A 22,582-nucleotide genomic window follows, 5' to 3' on the forward strand; every position below is an offset into this window, starting at 1 on the left:
TCCCCTCGCCACTGCAGTCCAAGCGGGTCACGCTCTTCGTGCGCTTCGAGTAATGCGGCTTAATGTGCTTGCGCTTGGGTTGGGACCGAAGAAATTTCGAATAAAGTGATATTTCTAGTAAATCGATTTCATTATAATGAGAGATTACTGTACGTGCTCAATGTGGTGCACAACTGTAAACATGGAAATAAGAAGAAGTCTTTGCAGCCCACGACACTGCTACATGGCCACGCATGCGACAAAATTTGAATAAAAGAACAAAAGAATCTTCTATGTGTGCAACCCGTGACTTAGCACCTGATGCGACAGCCTTTAGACAGCTGCCTGGTGATGGTCTTTTGCGGCCGCTTTCCACTTAGCTCGTCATGGTCGAGCAGCATGTGACACACAACACAGCGCTCCACTGTGTGATTGAGGAGGCAAGCGAGCTTCGCTGCACTGGCTTGGCTCAGTCAGCTTGTGGCCTCCAAGATTGCACTGATGCCAGTGCAAACTCAGAGGCTATGCCCAGCTATTAGCCCTGGGTGTGACCGCCGAGACTGCACCCTGATGTCTCTGAGGCCAGGCCCAGCTGCGGCTGCCAGTGCGGTGCACCATAGAGACAGGGAGAAGTGAATGCAAAAATTTTTCACTCTGCTGTGTTTAGTCGCGCTGCACGGTGTGAGATCTCGGAGGCCACGCCCCACTGTGCCTGCCTTTGCGACAGGCCGTGCAGAAGTGAATACACTAATCTTTTGCACCGCCGCGCATAGCAACGCGGCTCATGCAGCCAGGCGGGCGCAAGAGAGTGAGGTCAGTGGAGAAGTGTGATAGTGAGCTGATGCTTATGCGAAGATGTGCAGTTATGTGAGGTGACGAAAAAGACCAGTGTTGCTTGACGCCGCATTCGACGCGGGGACCCGGTAGTTTTGAACTGCCACGGCAAATGAGTGCCGAACCCTGTGGAAAGTGATGTAATTGGCGTGCAACGGTTCGGTATTTTTTGGTTTTGGAGACGAGTCTGCAGTTCCTTATATCCATTGGTAGAACAATTTCACTTCGTTAAAATGAGGTTTCATATACATGGATCTCTATGGGGATTTCAAGGGGAACTTTATTTATTTAATTACATCAGTTATATTGTTATATCTTGTTTTGTCATAATGAGGTTCGAGTTCACAAGATAAGTAGCTGCAATAAACTACCAGCTTGGCTAAATTCTCACAGCCCTGAGCTGCTGTGGCCACACTTCAACAATAAAAAGAAAAGTCAACCTTTCTGTTGCCATAACATGACAGAACACTTGAGGATAAATAAACATAGCCTAAATATGCGCCACTGTTTGTCTTCTGTCACCACAGGATATGCCATCACCAATTCGCTGTACTGCAGGTTGGGATCATACGTGAACATGCGTGACATAACCACGTGCAGCTGGAAAACAAAAGTCGCCTTCCCGGTTAGCTGCATGTGGGAGATCTCAGCAGACATTTTCTATGCGCAGAGATCACCGTAGACAAGCGAGGTTTACTCACCGTTATAGCCTGATTGACTAGCCTGGCACTGTGTTCTCGCATCACACCAAGGGCACGTAATGCTGCTCGGCTGCGGGCTGGAAGCGCCGACTTGGACGCCACTGTTAAAGGGTAAATGAGGGCCTGGGAAGAGAAAAAAACAAACTTCAGGCAACAAGGAAAAAGTATTTAGGTTATCACTTACACACACATGACAACCATCTAGTGCTATTCAAAGTAGTACTTACCAACAAATGTTACAAAGTGCCTGTTGGTTTCATTCTGTGAGCTTAATCTAAACCAAAACCTGGGGCACGAAAAGTTACAGGCATTGGTAGCTTCATCTTGTGCTGGCTCAAAAGCACGCATAGGAGTATCAACCACCATGGGTTCACACTTAGAAAGCTGCAGAAACAAATGCCTTGCATAATCTGACATATCACTATCCATGTGCACTCAGCCAGTGAAGGGCCTCAACCATAGCGCAACAAGAAGCACAGTAGTGGCCAAGATCTGTCACATTGACAATTCCAGACGGCATGGGAAGTGAAGGCCCTCGTGCTAAAGGCGAATACACTGAATGGGCTGTACTGCTGCAAGGGACAGCGTGAAGGGAGGAATGCTTCTCTTAAGGTCCCCCTCCCTTTCCTCAAGGCACTGAGTTGTGTTCACTAAAGGGTTGCAGAAAAAAAAATTGCTGGCTCTCCCATAATTGAGAGTAGATGTAAGCATGAAATGGCAACCAGCAAAGCTGATTGGTTGGAGATGACACTAGCCACATAAAATGTGTGTAGTGCATGTTCACAATGGCACACCCCACCATGCCATACTATGCACTGGTCTATATGGACGCTGCCCAGCCAGAAGAAGAAAAGCGGCTGAAGGCCGCATGACAGGCAGCGAAAGACACCAGGGAGATAGAGCACATTGCCCACCTTGAAGCAGAATGAAGTGAATTCTGAGGTGTCACGTGCCAAAATCACGATTTGATTATGAGGTAAGCCGTAGTCGACGGCTCTGGATTAATTCTGACCACCAGAAGATCTTTAACGTGCCTCCAATGCATGGGACACGCGCGTTTTTCACATTTTACTTCCATTGAAATGCGGTCACCATGGCCAGAATTTGATCCTGCAACCTCGTGCTTAGCAGCACAACACCATAACCACTAAGCCGCCGTGGGGGGGAGGGGGGGAGGGGGGGAGCTAGAAGTGCCTGAAGGAGGCGCCACGCAATGTGGCGCCATCTCTCGAGGCACCGTAAAACCTGTGTTGCAGAACTCGCAGACCGCTGGCATTTAGCATAGTTTTGCCTATTCAGACACATATAACTAATGAGACATGGCAGCAGCAATAGTCATTAAGAGTACAACAGAAGTGTTGTCCAGGTGCAGTTCATTAAAATCAACTGTTGGCAGGAAGAAAGGACCAACGTTGTTCCACATTTTCATGATTGACAGTAGATAACTGTGACTGCCTCCAGTGCTTAGGCCATATTTACAGGGTCATTTTTTTTTTTTTTGCTTTAGGGCCTAAACACTTTCAACCTTTTCAGGATTTTCATCGTACATGAACGACAACACTGATGCATCCTGAATGCTTTTTTGTCACATGTATGATGTGTATGATGTTGATCTTATGTTTGATATTTCACGTGTATTCGACAAGACTAGTTGTTGAGAGGTTCTGCTATCTCTACGGAGTTGCACAAACTTGCTTGAAGTTGCATTTACACTCACTAAGGCACACAGCTCGACTTTTTTTCACCTTCAAGCATTCACACAAGCGGTCGCACGCATGTCGTCTTCTACCACCAAGGCGTGCATTGAGGCAATGCCCTTCTCTTTTACGGCAGCCACTATCGTGTTTTCGCTATCTTAGTTATAGTCCTGTGTGGAGGAAGTTCAGGGATACTGGTAAGTTGTTTCTTCTTTATTTTTTTAGCCTTCAGTTTTGGCTTTACCTTAGTTTGAGATTTGAATATTCACATACACTGGAGTTCATGCAGACATGGTTTTGGTAAGGCATGCGTGGTGGCTCTTCTCCCGGCCACTGCTCAAGCGTTTCTTCTTCTGACTCTGAGTGCATACCGAGTATCAAGTCGGAATCAATGAATAACAGCTCGTTATCAGATGAGAAAATTTTGATGAGCAGTTCAGACTCGGAGTGCATTGTGACCGGAACATCTCACAAATATTACTGGCAATAAATTTTTACTGCTTTCATGAGTTTTCAATGATTTCCTTCTACTGGAAACTGCAATGTAAGAAATTGACCACGAATGCACATATTTTGCTAAAAAGAAGTCTACCCTGTGGGGATGCACGACTGTCACGTGTCCCCTGATATGTTGTTTTCCTGCATAGCTCCCATCTCCTGTTCTCTGGCTTTGCCGCGTGGCCTGGCGCCCGCGGCAGTCGGTCTGGTTGAAGCGCAGTACGTGACATGGCATGAGTGTTGCGCTGCTAATGCCACCTAACGGCAGGGTTACTTGGGAGCAGAAAAGAGAAGGCTCTTCCTCTTTGGCTCGGGTTCGGCAAGCGGCGCGGACGTTCTGCATGTGCACCGATCCATGTTCCTGTGAGACCGTCTCGCGAGGCCTACCCCACAATGGACAAACACGATCGTTCGAACGTGCCATTGTTGTTAAGAACAGCCCGCTGACGTGTAAGTTTTGCCAGCCAGTTGCGACCGCGGGCGGCAACTTTTCCTGGAGCGTCGCCGCAAACCTCTAGCCATGGCGTGACTAAGTCAACTGTGTGTGGAGAACAATACACGCGTCCTCAAATCTCCGTCGTTGGAGCCGAGTTCGACGAAGCAGGCTTTGTGCCTGCACTCGCCACCGCGGGCCTGATCTGCTATGAGCGGGGGATGCAGCGGGAACGTCTAGGGAGACCCCTTCCCACGTGCCGTTCAAACGCAAGACAATAGATACCACGGGGCTGCGCTGCCCTGCGAGTTCTGCAAAGCCCGGCTGCCTCGAGGGGGGGGGACCATGAACCTGTGTGTGTGCGTGTGTGTGTACTTCCTCGGAAGAGGCGGCTCGTCTCCAGGTCGAACGTTTTCCCTTACCTTGGATCGAGGGAGCACCGAGTGTTTATAAACCGCTGTTGTGCGGTTGCTATGGACACTCAATCATGCAGTCATGTTAGACTGAGGAACTGCATGTAAATACTGTAAATAAACCCATATTCCTCGTTCTCGATAAAAAGCAATCCTTCCCTTCATCAACGTCCTCAGCCTGGACGTTGATGAAGGCCCGTGCCTTCCAGAAGGCCAGAAGGCCCGTGCCTTCTGGACGATGGCACGGGCCAGCTACCTTCTAATTCATGCCGGACTCTAATCTTGACAACGGGTTACGAGCGATGGGATTGAGCCCCCAATTCTGACACTGTTTGCGTGACCGTATGCGCGAACGACCAGGTGTTGGTGTCCAGCATGGGGCGAACATATTTGCTCATTATCCCGTCGTGGTGAGTCGGACTTCCACGATTTGTCGCGTGCCCATCGGCATGTTTTGTGGATAGCAACTCTGCTACCAGGCATTAGTCTACGAAAGGTGCAATAAATGCCCTTGTGATTGTTTGCACTACTGTGTTGTCGTTCCTTTGTCCCAAGAGCAAGGGTGAGAACCCCACAAACCTTAAAGGTTAATGAAGTGAAAGTGTCCTATGTGGTAACATGCCATTCTACTATACAACAACTATAAAGAAGGCACAATCTATAGTAGGATAGTCATAGTAAATAGCACTTCACAGACAACAGCTATGGCTACTTTGTAAAGGTGTGCTTAAAGATGGAGACAATAACTAGAAAAAATTGTGAGACAAGGCCCAGAGAAAGGAACAGGAAGGGTTCTGGACGAACAACTGATTTTCTTTCACAGAAACAGTGTACACCAAGACCAAATGGAGCATGTGTGACAACATTGCAAGTCACTTCAAGGTAATCATACTAACTACATGCTACAAGGCAAATGTTTGCTTTCACATGGTCGCAGAGCCTATGTGCTACCACAGCCAATTTCGGCCGTTTACATATGGCTTTCAAAAATTAGGTACATCCTGCAAGGCCATCTTCAAAGCAGCCTTCACGAGATTTAAGTTGCTAAGATGTCGCCAATTGTTTTGTGATGTCCCCAGAAAAAGTTAATGGTCACTAAATATAAAGGTTTGGCGTTAAACAAACAAAAATGTCACTAAATATAGCAACAAATTCGCTAAAATGACAACACTGAGCACAGCACTGACCTGAGGGTGCTTGCGTCCCACTTCTCCTAGCAGCTCATGAACAAGTCCTGCCACTAAGGGTCTGGGGGTGTCAAGGCGGGCGATGAGCTGAGGTATCACCTGAAGCCAAGTCTCCATAGGGGCCTTGTTTACCCGCTCTGCCAGGGCCTCATTCACTTCAGGCCAGTGGCCATAGTCAAACCACAGGGTCAGCAGCCTGCACATGAGAAGCACAATCTTGCAATGAACAAGCCAGTTGCTACAGCATGAAAGAAGAACAGTTTGATGACAGCAATGATAGTGAAAGAATTCTCCACAGGTGTCACACAGAATGCAACAGTTTGTACACAGTTCGAAATTCCTCAGGTGCAGTCGACACAAGAATAAAAACTAAATGTGTATTTGCTTCAAGAAACAGATATCCTTGTCATCAAATGCAAGAACCTGTAGAAACTGTTATTTCAACTTAGTTGCCTAGCTCATTTGTAACTGCTGACGTGTAACGACACCCAAACACACCCGAACACCTCCACACCCACACAATGCATGCACGCATGCAAAGGGGAGAACCATTCGTGCAAAACATGGACAAAATGCTACATCTGATAGTATTTGCTATTTTTCAGGCGGTATGAGAAACACAGCCTCAGTGCAAAACTATTCTATGAAATAAGGAATGTCTACGAGTACAATGCGCACATGCTCATGGCAGTGCACAGCAGCAGTCATTGTGCGTGGAAAGAAATGCACAGGCGCATGGGGGAAAGTGCAATGGGACAAGCCGCAGGTGCCAAGATCCGACATCAGCGGCGGGTTTCACCCTAGCAGACTGTCAACTTTACAAGGATGACGGACCAGGCGAGCTGACTGCTCGTGACTGTCCAGCACTGATGTGTCACAGTGGTATTTTAGTTTACAGTCAAAACTCTATATAACGACCTTCAATAGACAAAATTCTGTATATAATTAAGTATTTAATGAAGTATTAATTGTATAGTAAAGTATTTAATAAAGTATAATAAAGTAATTCTGTATATATAAAGTATTTGTATATAATGTATTCTGTATTAATAAAGTATTCACAACCTCTTGTCCATAGAACACCATGTATTTAGAACCTCAATATAACGAAGTGCACTTGTATGCGATTTCAATATAACGAAATTTCACTGCCGCCCCAAAGGAATGCCACGACAATAAATGAAAACTTTCGTGGATGCAGATCATCAAATGATTGAATTACAAGCAGCTGTTTGCCCAGGCACCTCTCAAATTGCCGACCACACCACAACAGCGACCACCGAAGTGGAGCCGCATTACATTCTGTCCAAAGTCCAAGTGCGATAAGATCCTATCGCACCCCACTCACTGTGTGCTTTAGGTGCGAGTGAGTGTGCAAGGGTGAGACAAGAAAGATGATGGCTTCGCGAGTGCCGCCTTCCCGCACGAGCAAAGGGAAAAGGGGGGAGGGGTTCGAGCTCGCGGGGGCAAGTTGGCACGCGTCTCTATTTCTGGCACGTGTCTCAGCCATGGCTGCACATGGCTGTAAGCATGGCTGAGTGCAGATGCCGCTGCACACCCTGCTTTAGAGGTAATCTGCTGCGTGCGCATACAGTGCCGAGATGGCATGGCATAACGCTGTGTCGTCAACATGGCATGGCATGGCATCAGCGCTGTGTCATCGTTTTATTTCTTCTGTTGTCCTTCTGTTGGTTGCACTGTTACAACCCTTAACTATGAATCCCAACCAACTGGCCCAACTTGCCATTCTGATGCATCACGTGAACTGTCTTACAGCGCATTTAGTATTGGAGGTGGCATAATCTTGAGTTTCGGTGACCCGTTGGAGCGAGAGGCAGACGAAGCATTCGCTCCCTTCTGCCGGCGCTTTTCCTGATAGCGTCTCAGTGCAGACGAAAGCTTGGCTGGCTTCTAAATTTATCAAAATGAATTGTTTTGTCATTCAAGTTTGCTTTCTTCGATTGCCTGATAATTCAGAAAATTCTGCGGCCCCTTTCCGTGTAAGAAAAATCGATCGGTGACTGTATATATTTGCATAAAAGGCCCAATTTCAGTAGATCGAAATTTCAATATAACGAAGCAAATTGCAGATTTTACTGACTTTGATATATTGCCACATCCTATATGGTCGCCGCGGGTACCTGCCAGGCGATGAGAACGAAGCTGAAGTAGCGCACGAGTAGAAAAACAGAGACGACAATGATGTCGCGTTGACTGCTCTCATAAAGTGCTTTTACACGTCCTCGACACCGGCTTTCCGGTCTCCTACTAGGCTGTGACAATATCAAGGTTTACCTGTATATACTGTATATGTCACTTTTCATTTCCAATGAAATGTCAGTTGCCATGTCGGTTTCAGTTGTCAGACAATGCTTGTCCCGTCTTTCCTTTCTTTTTTGCTGTTTACTGTGCACTATTGTCACAGATGTGAACTTTACATGCAACAAACAGAGTGAACAACAGCTAAGCCAACACTGCATGGACATAGGGCAGTGCATGTCACAAAAGACAAGATGTGTGCTTGGGAGAGGAGTGTATGACTTAACTATGGATAAGTTCTTTTCTTAAGCATTTTTTCTTAAGAGGAACCTGAAACGATTTTGACGATATTGTAAAAACGTACTAAGCAGTTAGGGTAGGTCCTTCTGATCATCACTTGACGCATCTAAGTGCTCCGTGAAAAGCGTGTAATTTATTATAAGGCTTTAAAAATGTACATCGCTGACAATCGCAGCACGCCACTTGGTTAAGTTTTCAGCTGCCCCTGAACAGGTGACACGAGGTGACCATTTGACGCCAGTAGGGCGAGCTATCCAATTGGCTGCCCAGGGCTCATTATCGATAATTATGGCAAACAAATGTTGGTCATAATAGTTGGAATGTTTTCTATAAAGAAAGAAAGTAACAGAAAGAGAATGCACAAGACAATTCCTCGGTGGTCAGTGTTGGTTTCAATCTTTCCTTTCGCGAGCACCATGGTTCGCTCTTGTTAGGTTGTGGGCTGCAAGCGTAGTGACTGGCAATATGTCATGCTGCAACATCGTGTCCCTCTGCAAGGCAGCAGACGAGCGGAGTGGCTGCAGCGCATTGGATTGTCAGTATCCGACTGGCGGCCAGATTTGCGCGTTTGAGGCCGTCAGTTTATGCCGGAGGATTACTACCACAATAGTGTATCAAGTGTCCAGTATTCCCAATTCCCAAGTCCAGTATTCCAGTGTATCAAGTGTCCCCTTCCCAATTTATAGTGTTTGGTGATCTCGTTAAAGCTGGTCATCCGGTCTCTATCTGTACCCAGTATTTGTGTGCGTCACCTGGTCGGCTTGTTAGTTATCGAGCCAGGTTGTGCGCTATTTCATTCCCGGGAAGGGAGGAGGGTGCGGGTGCCCATATAGTGTGAATGTGGCGATCTTCACGAAAGTTGTTTAAAATTTTCAGTGCTTCTGGCGAGATGCTTCCTTTTGCATAGTTCTTGACAGCTGTGTTGCAGTCGCTTACTATGATGTTAGCTTCCGTGGAGGCTATTGCCAGTGCTAAGGCAGCCTTCTCCGCCACGTGCGCCTTCCATGTTTTTACCGTCCCGCGAACTCTGCAGTCACCCTCTAGACTCGTAGCAACTATCGACATACTCTGTCCATTTGTATACTCCGCCGCGTCCACATAGACCACGTCCCTGGCACTACGGAATCTTTTGTGGAGAGCTCTCGCTTTTGCGTTTCTTCGATCTTGGTGAAACTCCGGGTGCACGTTTCTGGGGATTGGGGGTACTGATAGATGTTCCCTTATTTTCCTTTGGATGTCTGTCCGCACTCCGTGCTGTGCTTCGTAGGTTATTCTGATGTCATCTAAGATGTGTCTCCCCGTCAAACTCTGTGTAAGCCTTTCATACTGTGCTACTCTCTGGGCCTCAATAAGTTCGTCTAATGTGTTGTGCACGCCAAGCTCCAAGAATATCTCATTTGACGTATTTGCTGGAAGTCCCAAGGTTTGCTTATATGCCCTTCTAATAATGCAGTCTATCTTGGCTTTCTACGCAGCGTGGAGCTTGAGGTAAGAAACCACATATACAATACGACTGATTACGAATGTTTCTATTAATCGGATTAGATTGTGCTCTTTCATGCCATAGTGCCTGTTGGATATCTGCTTTATTAGCCAGATTGTTTGTTGAACACTATTCTAGATGTTTAATATGTTTTACACTTGGTTTGAGCAATATTAGTTGTTTTCTTTTTTTGGCTGGTTAAGCTCTGTGCCACCAGGTGGCTGGACCGTGCAGACCGATCAGCCAACTCGCGTATGTCAATGCCAAAGCTCCTTCATCACAGCAATCGTAGTATGCAGGGGCTTTAGTTTAAGCCTGCATCCATCCGTCGAAATGTCCAGCTTGCATGTGGTTACCAGAATACTGGACACACTCGGCACTGCAACAGAATGCTCACAACACACGCTGCTTCGATAGCTCTTGCTTGGGATCGACTGCCAGGCAGCTGGCGGAGAGGGAGAGGCTTCGACTGCTGGCTCCAAGACAACCGGAAGTAGATGACACAATGTCCCATCATGATGCAGAGCCAATAAAGGCGGAGCTTGGCTCCGATCACTAGGTGAACGAGTTGGGGAAAAAATGCATGGTTATGGAGGAGGGTAACTTGTTATCAAGCATAGCTCTCTTGATATGAGACGCCTCACACAAATTATTGGGCCAACTATTTATTGTAGCGGTACCCTACGCATCTACAAAATTTGTCCGAACCCTTTCAGGGACCCTTTAAGGAGTGCAAGCCTTACATCGATGCAACCCCTATAAAAAATACAATACTTGATAATATGAATTTCTACTATGGTTTCCAGCCATCCTTAATTAAGTAGGACAGTCCCGACTTTTGAGCAAAAGTCCCAAGTGCCGACTTGACCCAGTCAGAATGGCCAAATGTCCTGGCTTTTGTTTGTATTCTCCTGGAGAACAATCAATAAACCAGATTCCCTTTCCATAACGCTTGACAGCTCTGTTGCACATTTTTCTCTTTTGTCTTCAGTTGCATTGTCATAAACATAAAGACCGTTTTTGTTGTAGCTCTAGTTCTGTTGGCGGCCCTAACCATTCACAGTACCTCTATCTGCACCCCAGTTTCTTGATGTAAATTGTGACAATGCAGGACTGAAAAAACTTGTACTGGTGGCTCCTGGCAATGCTAAGGGTCAATACTTTCTTTTTTATGCCTTTCCTTTACAGTGATACCAATGGTGAGTTGGGTGTTGATCAGCCTAATGACTATACAATGCATAATCTTATGCAGCGGGGAGAAAAGGCAAACTTGTAATTTAGACCTGCAGAAGAGAGAGAGAGAGAGAGAACCCTTTAACGAAAGGATTTTAGCTGGCGTACAGACATCGCAGACATGCTACTCTGCGTGGGAAAGAGAATTGGGGAGAGAAAGAGAGGAGAGAGGCACAAAAAGAAGGAATAAGTTTTAAAAAAAATGGGCACTGAGTTTTCTGACTCATGGGCATTGAGGTGCTATGGTAAAGTCCTTCAGTGTAGGCACCGTCCCACAATGAGGTGACAGAATTCGCTGCGTGGAAGGTACGTGAGGGTGACGGAGTAGAAATAAAGTTTGTTGAGTTGACCAATGTTTTCTAAGTATGTGAATAAAAAGTTCATTGCACACCTCTGTTGTGTGAGGCAGGCTAAAGGGCCTAAGACATAGCCAAATGACGAAGGTCTCTGTTTAAGCAAATGCATGCAATGTTCATAAAATGCACTCTCATCGGCATACGCTCGACACTCAAACAGGATATGCTCCACAGTTTCAATTGAGCCACAGTTGTTGCAGTATGGACTTGCCACTTGACCAAACAGTACCGTAAGCCGTTTCCATAGGCGGTGTTCAGGCGAAGACAATGATGTAGTTTCCAATGGCGAGGAATGTTGGATGGGAGTCCGGGTCTGAGATTTGGGTCGACTGAATAAAGGAAAGGGTAACGCTGGGTCGGCAAACTCCACAGCCGGTCCTTTTTTTCAGAAGCAAATCTTTTAGCGAGTTGGGAAACATCAGGTATAGTGAAATAAATCTGCTTAATGTTTTGGTGTTGAAGACCTTTGCGTGCCGCTTCATCTGCTTTTTCGTTGGCCAGAATACCACAATGAGCAGGTATCCATTGAAATTCGATACGGTGGTCTGATGCAATGGCCAAGTGATGTAAGTACACAATGTCGAAAGAAACAGGCTGATATTTTTTTTTTAACAGGCTGCACAATGGTTGTAGTGCTCCTTTAGAGTCAGTGAAAATCGCCCATTGATCAGGTGCTCGGTGCAGTATACAGAGGACAGCTTCTTTGATGCCGTGAAGCACTGCTGTCGTTGAGGATGTCCTCTGCTGCAGCCGATAAGAAAGCATTTGTCCTGTTGAGGGCACGTAAAGACCAGAGGAGGAAGTCTCCCGGTTGGTTGAGGCATCAGTGTAGATGTGGGCGTGCCGAGTATATTTCTCGGCTATATAAAGGAGAGTGGTCTGCAGCAGTGCAGCCTGTGGCATGCGACTCTTTGTCCCATTTACACCGAGTACAAACTGGTTTATATCTAGAGGCGAAAGTGTCCAGGAAGGAAAAGTCGGAGGCAGTAATTTCTGTGGCTGAATAATTGGGGGAAGGTGCAAGATTTGCACAGCTTGGCCAAAGCCAGACTTACTGTGGATGCGGTATATGAAGTGCTTCTTCTCTTGGAGCACATGCCGAAAATGGGTACTCATTGTTTCTTGGGAAGCGATGACATCTAGCGGTAGACATCCTGCTTCCGCTATTGCTTCCGGGGCTGAAGAGCCCTTTGGGAGGCCCAGGCAAATCCGCAGGCAGTTGTTCTGCGCGGCTTCCTGAGTCCTCTTGTTTGCTGGTTATAATCTCTGAAGCACCGGTAGGCGATAGCGCAATGTGCCTTCAATATGGAGGACAGCCCCATCGTGTTCTTGCCATGAATTCGAAAACTTGTGATGCTGCAGCAATCCTCGCACTTAGTTTTTTTACTTGAGGTGACCAAGAGAGATTTCTTTCTATCACAATTCCAAGGAATCACTGAGACTATGTATGGCAATGGTTGTCCACCGAGTAAGAGCGGATATTTGGTCCTTTTTTTCTTGTGAAAGCCATGGCTGTGCTTTTTTCTGGCGAGAAGTGAAGACCTCGGGGAGCCAAATACATGGAGAGCTTCAGCAATGCTTTTTGAAGTCGCTGTTGGGTGATATAGCGCGAACTTGATGTGCCCCCCCTAATGCAGATATCATCGGCATAGATTGTGATGTGTACTCCTCGCAGCAGGTTTCTTGTTATGTGTATCAGGTTAAGATGGCATAGGAGCGGGCTGTGTAGGTCTGTTCGGAGTACTCATAAATATTTTCCACTCTGTTGGATAGTTTTCTATCCACTTGTACAGTAAAAGCTCATTAATTCGAAATCGCTTAATTCGAACCGCCGGTTAATTCGAACTGATGCCCGGGTCCCTGCAAAGCCCTATGTATATCAATGGGCCGGAACGCCCGATAATTCGAACGTACCGGTACTCACGTCGGTTAATTCGAACTAGGAGCCGGCAGCCGACATTGCTTCTCGTAAATAGAAGTCGCCTCGTAACGAGTACAATGCATTGAAATTTTTTTTTTTAATATGCACAGCGACGAGAATAAATAAGCCAGCGCGCATTTTTGCACGCACGAGGCGAGCTGCCAATTTCCTTGCTGGAGCCTCCGGCGTTGTTGTTGTTGCGACTGAGGGAAGGATGAAAAGGAAAGTGCACGGGCCTGCCGATTGGCTCAGGCCGAGCCATCACCGCTGCCGCGTGCAGATAGAGGAGAGTTCAAAGATAAGAGGAAAGAAAGAAAAGAAAAGACGCGCGTCGCAACAACCGCGTACGCCGCAGCGGACGCTGGCAGAAAAAACAGATAAGCGGCCGAAGCCGCGCTCGCTCATCGCTCGCTGCACACCACTCTCCGGCGCATGCCGTAGCAGGTTTTCTCTGACGCGCGGGCGCCGCCGCCGCCGATGCTCCGGAGCAAGCCGTTTCAGGTTTTCGTTGCGCTGCGGCGGCTGCGATCGGTGGAATGCACGAGTAGTCTTTTCTTGTCGCATTTTGCATGAGCTTGCTCGTTTGTGTGGTATCTCGCCGCTGACGTCTCATCGACTGTGCCGATCATGGCGAGCCGTGGAAAGTACTCGGCAAAGGATTTAAAGACTAAAGTTGAAATATTGCAGGCGGTTGAACGTGGTCTCTTAACCTCAAAGAGTAGTAGTGCGTATTCCTAGATGACGATCCCAGATATGGCTATTTTGGCTTCGGCCCTAGCAGCCAAATGCAATGGCCATCTTTTTTTTTTTTGCCGCCCGCTCGTTAATTCAAACTGCGCTTAATTCTAACAATTTTTCAGTCCCACACGAGTTCGAATTAACAAGCTTTTACTGTATAGCTTTCCTCTGAGGTCAAGGCTAGCCAAAGCCACGAGAATTGCATGGTGAAAAACAGAGTCAAAAGCTGCCTCAATGTCAAGGAAAACGGCTGTTGGGATGCGCCCAGCGTGAATGTCTTCTTCAAGTGAAGAGATGAGGGCGATGGCATTATCAATAGCAGGCCTGTTTTGGCGGAAGCCGTTCATTTCTTGGGGAAACTTGTTGTGGCTTTCAAGGAACCATGTAATACGTTTGTAGATCATTCGCTCCATAAGCTTGCCTACACAGCTCGGTAGGGCAATAGGCCAGAAAGACACGTAGCTTGTTGGCTGCTTAAAAGGCTTCGGAATCGGCACGATTTTTGCCAGCTTCCATTCTGCTGGGACCTTACCAGACATCCACGAAGAATTATAATATTCCAGGAGCCGTAAGCAGGAGGTGCGGGGCAGCTTTGCGATTGCTTCATAGCTTATTTCAACATGGCCTGGAGGTGTGCGCCTGTTTGATTCAGCGATAGCAATGGGGAGCTCTTCAATTGTGAAAGGCAGATCCAATACTGGCCCTGCCACATGTGGGATGCCAGACTAACTATCTGTGAAGGAAATCGAAGGCCTTGAACCCGCTGATAGTAGTCTGCAGTATTTATCTGAGGTTTCTTTGAGGGAATTTCGTTCAGCAAAGGAGTGAAGCTGTTGGGGCGGCGTGCGCATACATCTAAGGATCCGCCAAATTTTGGCTACAGTTTGACGAACGTCCAACGTGGAACAGAAGTTGCACCATCTTTGCCGATTACGTTTATCCAGGTATCGCTGGATATGACGTTGTGTCCGCCGGCAGGCCCAGAGGTCTTCAAGGCATTTCGCGCGTAAAACTTTCCTTTCAGCTCGCCTGCAAATGGCGCATAATCTTTTAAATTCCTCGTCGTTTGGTGGTAAGCTCACTTTTTTACTGGAAATTAGTGTGAATTTCCTCAGACGATGAGCCATTGTTGTGAGTAATTCCTTGTCCCAAGTTGCAGAAGCAATTACCCTGCCTGCAGCATCCTTGTATGCATCCCAATCTGTAGATATTGTAAGCAATTTTCTTGGTGACAGCTGCATACAGACTGCTGATATAGGAATTGGGTAATGATCACTCCCTCGTGTTTCCAAGTCGGTACACCAGGTAAAGTTTCGGGCCACTGAACTTGTTACGAAGATCACGTCAATGCTGCTGGTAGTTGTCGGGCCTTCGAGGTAGGTTATACTGCCATCATTTAGAGGTTCAATTGAATAGTTTGAGAGAAGCTCTGTGAGCTTGGCTCCTCATGCACATGTGTTTGAACTGCCCCATATTTCATTGTGAGCATCAAAGTCACCACAAATAATATGTGGAGGAGGTGTTGTTGCAATCAAGTTTTCAAGTCTCGAAGCATCGAATGGCCTGCCTGGCTCCAGCTATACTCCAATGAGAGTGTATTCTTGTTGGCCTATTAATGTTATGGCACACACATATTCATTGTCACTGTGAGGCAGAACATCAACCATGGAGGCCAGAATATCCTAGCGAGAGTCTACGAGTAAGCTGCTGATGTCATCCGGTCACTGTTAATGATGAAAATAGCACTCTTGCATTTGGAAATGTTCCTCGACGCATGATTCAGAGTTGACTACGTAAGGGAAGTGATATGTTCGCACCAGCTGCCGGAAATCTGAAAGTTTCGAGCGAAGACCGCGAGCGTTCCACTGAAATATGGTGCATGTGCGAAAAATCTTGTGGATGGTCAGCTCAGGTGAGGCTGTTGTTGCAGAAGCCACGATTATTACTGTGAGGTAGTACACACCTGTGGAGCGTAAGATGCCGACACCAACGGCTCCATTGTAAGGACGGCGTCTATTTCTGGGAGACATCCTGATAAGTGGTTGGCGTGAACAAGAGCTTTGAAGGCTGTAAACAACATCACAATCAGTAAGCGTGTAATGTCTTGTTTGGTGCTTTCGTGTTGCTGCCTTTTGCAGGTCATCCTGTTGTGTTGTGGTGCCTGAGGCTGATGGCGGCAGTGGTCATTTGGTGGGTCTTGTGCGACACGTTGTGGCAGCTTCGAAGGAGGCGATGAGGCCACGGGCTTCCCATGTTTCTTTCTTGCCTGCATCAGCGTATGTGTTGCCAGATGTCTTTTGGCTTTGTGGTGATTGTTTCTGGGAGTGGTTTGTCGCATTCGTGAAAACCACGTCGGGGTTAGGTGGTGGTTCATGACGCTTGCGTGGTTTCCCTTGTACTTGCTTTACCACGCGAGCAAGTGTAGCAGCGTTCTTTTTAATGCACCCGCCATATGAAGCAGGCTGTGGGCCACAGCAGTTGGTGCAATTAGGTTGTGCTCTCGAGGTGCATTTCTTGGGTGAATGGGAGCGAGCACACACTTTGCAGTGCACTGGGCCGGTACAATGTCGCAATATGTGGCCATGCCTCTGGCATTTGTAGCACTGTGTTGCTACCCCGACGTGTTCAATGACAGGGTAACTGCAGAATCAAAGTGTAACTTGTTGAGGTAAAGGCGAGCCTCTGGCGAATTCCGATATAACAGATTGACGACATGTCTCTTTGACCTTGCCGCCATCTTCAGGGGTGTAAGTGTACAGCCTCCTTGCTGTAACGATGCCTTGGTCGTGTAGATCCTCTTGTAGTTCTTCATTTTAGTAGCTGAGAGGTACATCGTGTTGCCGCAGCTGGCCGTGTATGAATATGGGACACAGGCTTCTACAGCCATGCCAGCTAGCTAAGTTATCGTGAGCAAACGGTTGGCGGTGGGCAGTGTTGACACTGTAACTATCAGGCTGCCATCCTTGTTAAGGCGATGGCTGAGAACCTTCTCTTGAGCCAACGTTACAACTGCCGATGCCCCGATGTTAGGGTTAACATTTCATAGGTTTTCTCCTCCTAGGGTACGTCTGAAGATAACAGGGACACCAGCACCTTGTATTTTTTCTTCTAGGATACAACCGTGAAGGATGCCTGGTCCATCTCCTATGCATTTTTGCCTGAAGGCTCTTCTTCGCGTAGTCTCCTGTTCACAGGGCCCTGGTTTGTAGCTGTTACTGCAGAGGCCGAAGGACTAGTAGTTGCCACCACTGCCATGGATGCAGCGTGGAGCGCATCTGGCGGTGATGTTCCGTGTCGTGGTGGATACGGCGCAGAGCGCCTAGAGGGTCGCTTGATGTGCCTCTCCGGGTGCGTGGGGACCTCCAGGTCGTCCCACAGCGAGTACAGAGCACAGAAAATGTTTTAAAGGCTATCAGAGAGAAAAACTGAATATTAGGGACTGGTCTCGGACAACCAAATCTCAAAGACATCTTCGTCGCAGAAGGGAAACTGAAGCAACACCTCTGCAGTGTGGCTCCCGAGCTCTATGGATCAGCACAACATTTTTTTTTTACTTGTGAAGACCACCCACTGTGGCGGCCTAGCACAGGTTCGACTTCTGGCTGCAACCACACTTACATAAAGAAAGAAGGAAAAACCCTCAATGCTAATATATGGAAATAAAATTATTATGCTCGATTGCTTAGTAAAACCGTACGTAACGAAATGTAACGAAGACGTGTAACACTAGTATTGCTTATACCTTTGCAGCCGTAACTACCCATGCACCTGGCTTTGGTATTGTTGTGTAGAGAAAAGAAGCTTGTTATGCCATCATGTATGTGTCTCATGCACAGGTGGCACCGCTGTTGCGCCACACCAATGTAATCGGGGATAAATTTATCCTGTTACTCAGCATACAGAGCAGCGTAGCTTGGCAGTACGTTTGCCGATCCCAGAGGGAGTGATCACATTTGAGAGAGCTCACTCTGTCATAGTAGGTACAACCTACCGAACTCAAACCTGTGCTTGTCAGGTGCTATAAGGCTTACAAGCATACAATTTCTTGCACAAACTTCACAGGTGCTTGGCTATGGCTCCCCCACATTCCAACACCTAGGGTCTAGAAATGGTGTGAAGAGACCCAGGCGGCGAGACAGAGGGATGCCAATCCATGCCTGCCACCTCTGACCACGGCAGGACCACTACGAATTGAGAGCGAGCACGACTGCAAGATTAGGCCATAGGTTCGTAGGACCACCCTCACTGTATTATAAGCCATGCATGTAAGCTTCGTAATAGGTGGATAAATGTCACTTGTAGATTTGACAATGTCATTTCTGTACTCTAGTGCCCATACAACCTCAGCAGCACACACAAGACGTTTCGCATGCCCGGTGCAGCTGTGTCCCCAATACAGCCTACCCATTTCCTTTTTTTTGTTCATTTTACTCTGAAGTTCCACAACAAACTTTTGAAGTTATTACAGTACAACTTCGTTTGTGCATTTCAGGAAAAAAATGTGATAAAAAACCCTACTAACCAGGAAAATGTACAATCCAAAGTCACTAAAAAATTTGGCAGACTCAACTGCAGTTGACATTGACGTAACGCAATGCATTGTGGCATGAGACAGCCAACGCACACCGAGCTGGTAGGGCCGGAAAAGCCCGAGATGCACATTTTTGTTATTGTGGCTCTGGCAAGCATACGTTTGCGCACCTCGAATTTGGCCTGGGTAAGCAGCTCCTTCAGGTGAAGCATTTACAGTAAGTGCTGACGTGCCCACTCGGCGCATATTACGGCACGAGACGCCGACGTGTGGCCCGAGATGCAGATTGTAATTTTCTATTGCATAGTGTTTCCGAAACGAAATCGAGCTGGTGGGCTTTGGAAGAATATGATGCTACCAGAACACAAGACATGACACTCACATCACTCCGCCTGCAGCGGGGAATGGTGGCATGTTTGTGTTATCGCATATTAAAAAGCATTCAGTACGCTTCCAATGACACTATGCCCCATGCACTGTGCCACAGATAAAGATGCTTATTGCAATAGGGTTGGTGGTGATAGCTGTGAATGCAATGTGTGACGTCCTGGGAGGAGATTAGCTGGTACCAGAATAGAAAACTAAGTGGAATAAAAATTAAGCGCATGCTGGTAGTTTCATAAGACACGGGCAGCCGAGTACTACGAGGAAGCTGCTGTGGTGCACACCTTTTCTTGTTTACATGGGACCTAGAGGCTTGAAAACATTTCATACGATCACAGTTTGGCGATGCACTGAACATCAGTGCCAAAAGGTCCGTGTTTTTCGGGAACGTATCGACCGAAAAAGAAGCATAACTGTATTGGGTAATTTTTAAAGTTCTCGATCGCAAACATTGGTACTGGGAAATCATATGAAGCAGGATAGTATCAATGAGGTTCTGCTGTATCTGTAAAGCATAGCTAGGATGCAGCATAGCCGTAACATAGAAAGGCGTATAAACAATAGCACTGCATACACAAATTCATGAATAATGTGGCACATGCAACCCACCTGAGGGTGTCCTGTAGGGTGCTTCCATGAGAAAGGGCAATCGACCGAAAGAATCCCTTCACAGCCGGTACTGTGTAGTCCTTGATGTGCTGAGCTGTCTGCAAGGGCAACAGATCACCTCAAGGTACACAGGCTCTGCTAGTAATTCAAGAAATCCAAGTACCTTGTCGGAATTGGAACACTAATGTAACTATGCTGGCTCAGTATAAAAGCAGAGGACACGACACTGGACGTGTACAGCACTTAGAAAAATGCATATTTCTTGCAGAAAGTGCATTCATAAAATCAGTAACTCTCATTAGCTTGAGAAACATAAGACCATAAGACACACCAAGTCATAAACATCATGCAAGCTATAGAACCTGCACAAGCCAGCTTTATTTGTCTAGAAGGAATTCTAGAACATTTTCTGGGGGGGGGGGGGGGGGGGAGCAGCAACAATAAAGACATGAAACGTGGAAGGCATCTCTGGGCCTAACTTAACTCTTTCACGCCAGAACATATAAATACCCGACAAAATTTTTAATTTTTCCATCTAAATGTCCAAAACGCACTGAGAAGCACAATCGATGAAAGAAAAAAAATATTGCGCGGAGGCTTTTTCAGGTATAGGGGAGAAACACCAGGCAGAAAACAGGAAGTAGGCTTCACCCCAAGCCATCTATGGCTTTGTTTGGAATTTCTTTCACCATATGTGAACCATAGGTGTAAATATTTGCTTTACATCAAGTGTGGCACTACTGCAGCCGGAGATCTTGCATCGATCTGTCTCCTTTGACCGTGCTTACAAAAAAAGCGAGTCACGTGCCAAAGTTTTTTCATCCTGTGTTCCTGCTCTAAACCAACAAATGCGCTTGGTGCCTGTCATTCAGTGCTGACTGAAGAAGCTTAGCCAGAAACTTCATCAAGAATATCGAAGCGCAGCAAGAAATTTTTTTTTCTGGTGTGTAGCCTGTAGGGAACATTTGTCATTAAAGGGCTGACCCTAAAACGAACCATAGGAAAGTGGGTCTGCATTCAGCTACCTTGTACTGTACTTGCCAACGGCAGTGTCAATTTGGAAATGAAACACAAGAGCACATACAAGCAGCTGGTTGTTGCCCTTGTGTATTTTGCCCTAAGGTTCCTTGGACGGCAACACTGACAACCACAGTGATGCCTGTCACTGCTGCTGTGAGTGCTTGCTTGCTTACCAAGTGCCACACAATGACTCACCAGACCAGTTCTTGGGCAGTCACCAGCATAGCATGCAGTTTCACCTCCTCCAACCTGTTGGGACTGCTGCTGCAAAGGTAGTGCACTGGCACTGTTGCTCTGTTGAGCTTGGTGCTTGAAGAACAGAACTGCCTCAAAGTTCATGTAAGCCCAAGCATGCCAAGCCTGCCAAAAAAGAAGGAGTACATTGACAAGCACACACACATAAGCACACGCACGCACACATACACAGCTTATCCACAGCAAACTCCAAACTTTTGGTGGCTCCGCTACACCTGCGATAAATTTAGATTCCCCTGCAAAAAAGCATTTTAAGCTTTTGGCTCTCCGCGGCAGGTTTGCATAACCACAGAAAAGTTTACCAGAACAGCTAAACAAAGAACGTTTACAGAGCACAGCATAATAAAAATAGCTAAGATAGCTACATATCATATTTAAGAATGCAAGAAATGTTCCTAAATAAGCTAAAATGAGGCAATTGTCCAGCAACAAGCTAAGCTTTAAATCATTTCGATCCTATCGCTTCCCTCAACACTGAATGACACTAACCGTGGAGGAAGTATAACACACTCTCCTTTAAAGGCGCCTCTAAGCTCACTTCTCACATGTAAACATTCCTCATAGCCAACAAATGCTCTAATAAGCAGCTTGTCACTTGGCTAACATAGAATAACTTCCACTCAAACCTCATATAACGACTAACCTGTTGATCATATGTTGATGTTTCAAAATATGGCATTAGGGTTTTGTAAATTTATTTCATGTTATTAGAGCTACATGTGAATTCTTCACAATTAAGAGCATTCTTTGGCCCTTGTAGTGACACAGAGACCATCAAAGCATTCTCCTATGCACAATAACATAGCACACACACCTGCGAGGACAGGTGCACTTTTCCAACGTTAGTGGCACTTGTGCAAATAAGGCAAATTCGCCTCGTCTTGTATGGCACCAAATTTCTGAATAAATCACAGAGCTCTGCTAACTTCTTTAGTGAAATATATTCCATATCAATCAATCAATCAATCAATTAATCAATCAATCAATGTTATTTATCTCAAGGAGAGAAAGGGAACAATAGGAAAAGGCTGCAATACTGCAGCTTGACTAAGCCTGACACCCTATGGATCAGTTTGGCAGGGGGCAACCATGGAATACTTCAGAGGAGGATGGGTAACTTAATATAAATCTAAGCACTGCATAACATGAAAAGTTACAAAAAGTTACTGTCACTAAAAAAGAAAGAAAAGAAGAATTGACTTATAAGAAATGCAGCCACCAAAGGGTGACCTAACAAAAACAAAAATTACTTTCCTAAATATTTTGAAATATAAGACATGAAAGCAGAGGTCCATCAGTGAACAAAACACGTAATAAAATGAAAGCACTATGAAAAAGAAAATCTATATGCAGCTTACAGAGCAAATTTTTGCATGGTGATAACATCTCATCAAATTACCACTTACAACCATGTATAAGTTGGCCCTGAATATCAGACAACAAATCTAAGACAATGGAAAAAATTCTATGCGCTTTCTGCAACTGCTGCCATATGTTGCAACTTTGATATTTGTGACCACAAGAAGATCTCAGGCACGATAACTATTTGATGGTTCAAAGTTATATATGGAGGGTATGACAATTAAAATTGAATGATTCCGCCAATTAATCCTTGGTTCAAATGAAAAGCTTGGGTGTTGACCAATGGCACATCCAGGGGAAAGAGGGGGAAGGCCCCTTTTCCCCCCAACTCTTCTTCCTCTTAAAATATTCCAGCACTTCAGTGCTGGCAAAATGAAGCAGTGAATTGC

The 22,582-nt window shown here is 46.3% G+C and overlaps 1 protein-coding gene across 3 annotated transcripts in view; it reads right to left on the reverse strand.

Moving 5' to 3' along the window:
* The window catches only part of mTor (serine/threonine-protein kinase Tor), a 388,261-nt gene that overhangs the window by 80,423 nt on the left and 285,256 nt on the right, over positions 1-22,582 (reverse strand). For all 3 annotated transcript variants that reach the window (XM_072287059.1, XM_072287057.1, XM_072287058.1), the window contains 4 exons: positions 20,772-20,936; positions 19,557-19,654; positions 5,743-5,938; positions 1,515-1,637 (listed from right to left, as the gene is read on the reverse strand). In XM_072287059.1, the coding sequence (XP_072143160.1) occupies positions 1,515-1,637; positions 5,743-5,938; positions 19,557-19,654; positions 20,772-20,936 (582 nt within the window). The remainder of the gene's footprint in view (positions 1-1,514; positions 1,638-5,742; positions 5,939-19,556; positions 19,655-20,771; positions 20,937-22,582) is intronic.

The sequence above is a fragment of the Dermacentor andersoni genome, chromosome 3 (assembly GCF_023375885.2).
Source record: "Dermacentor andersoni chromosome 3, qqDerAnde1_hic_scaffold, whole genome shotgun sequence".
NCBI lineage: Eukaryota > Metazoa > Arthropoda > Arachnida > Ixodida > Ixodidae > Dermacentor > Dermacentor andersoni.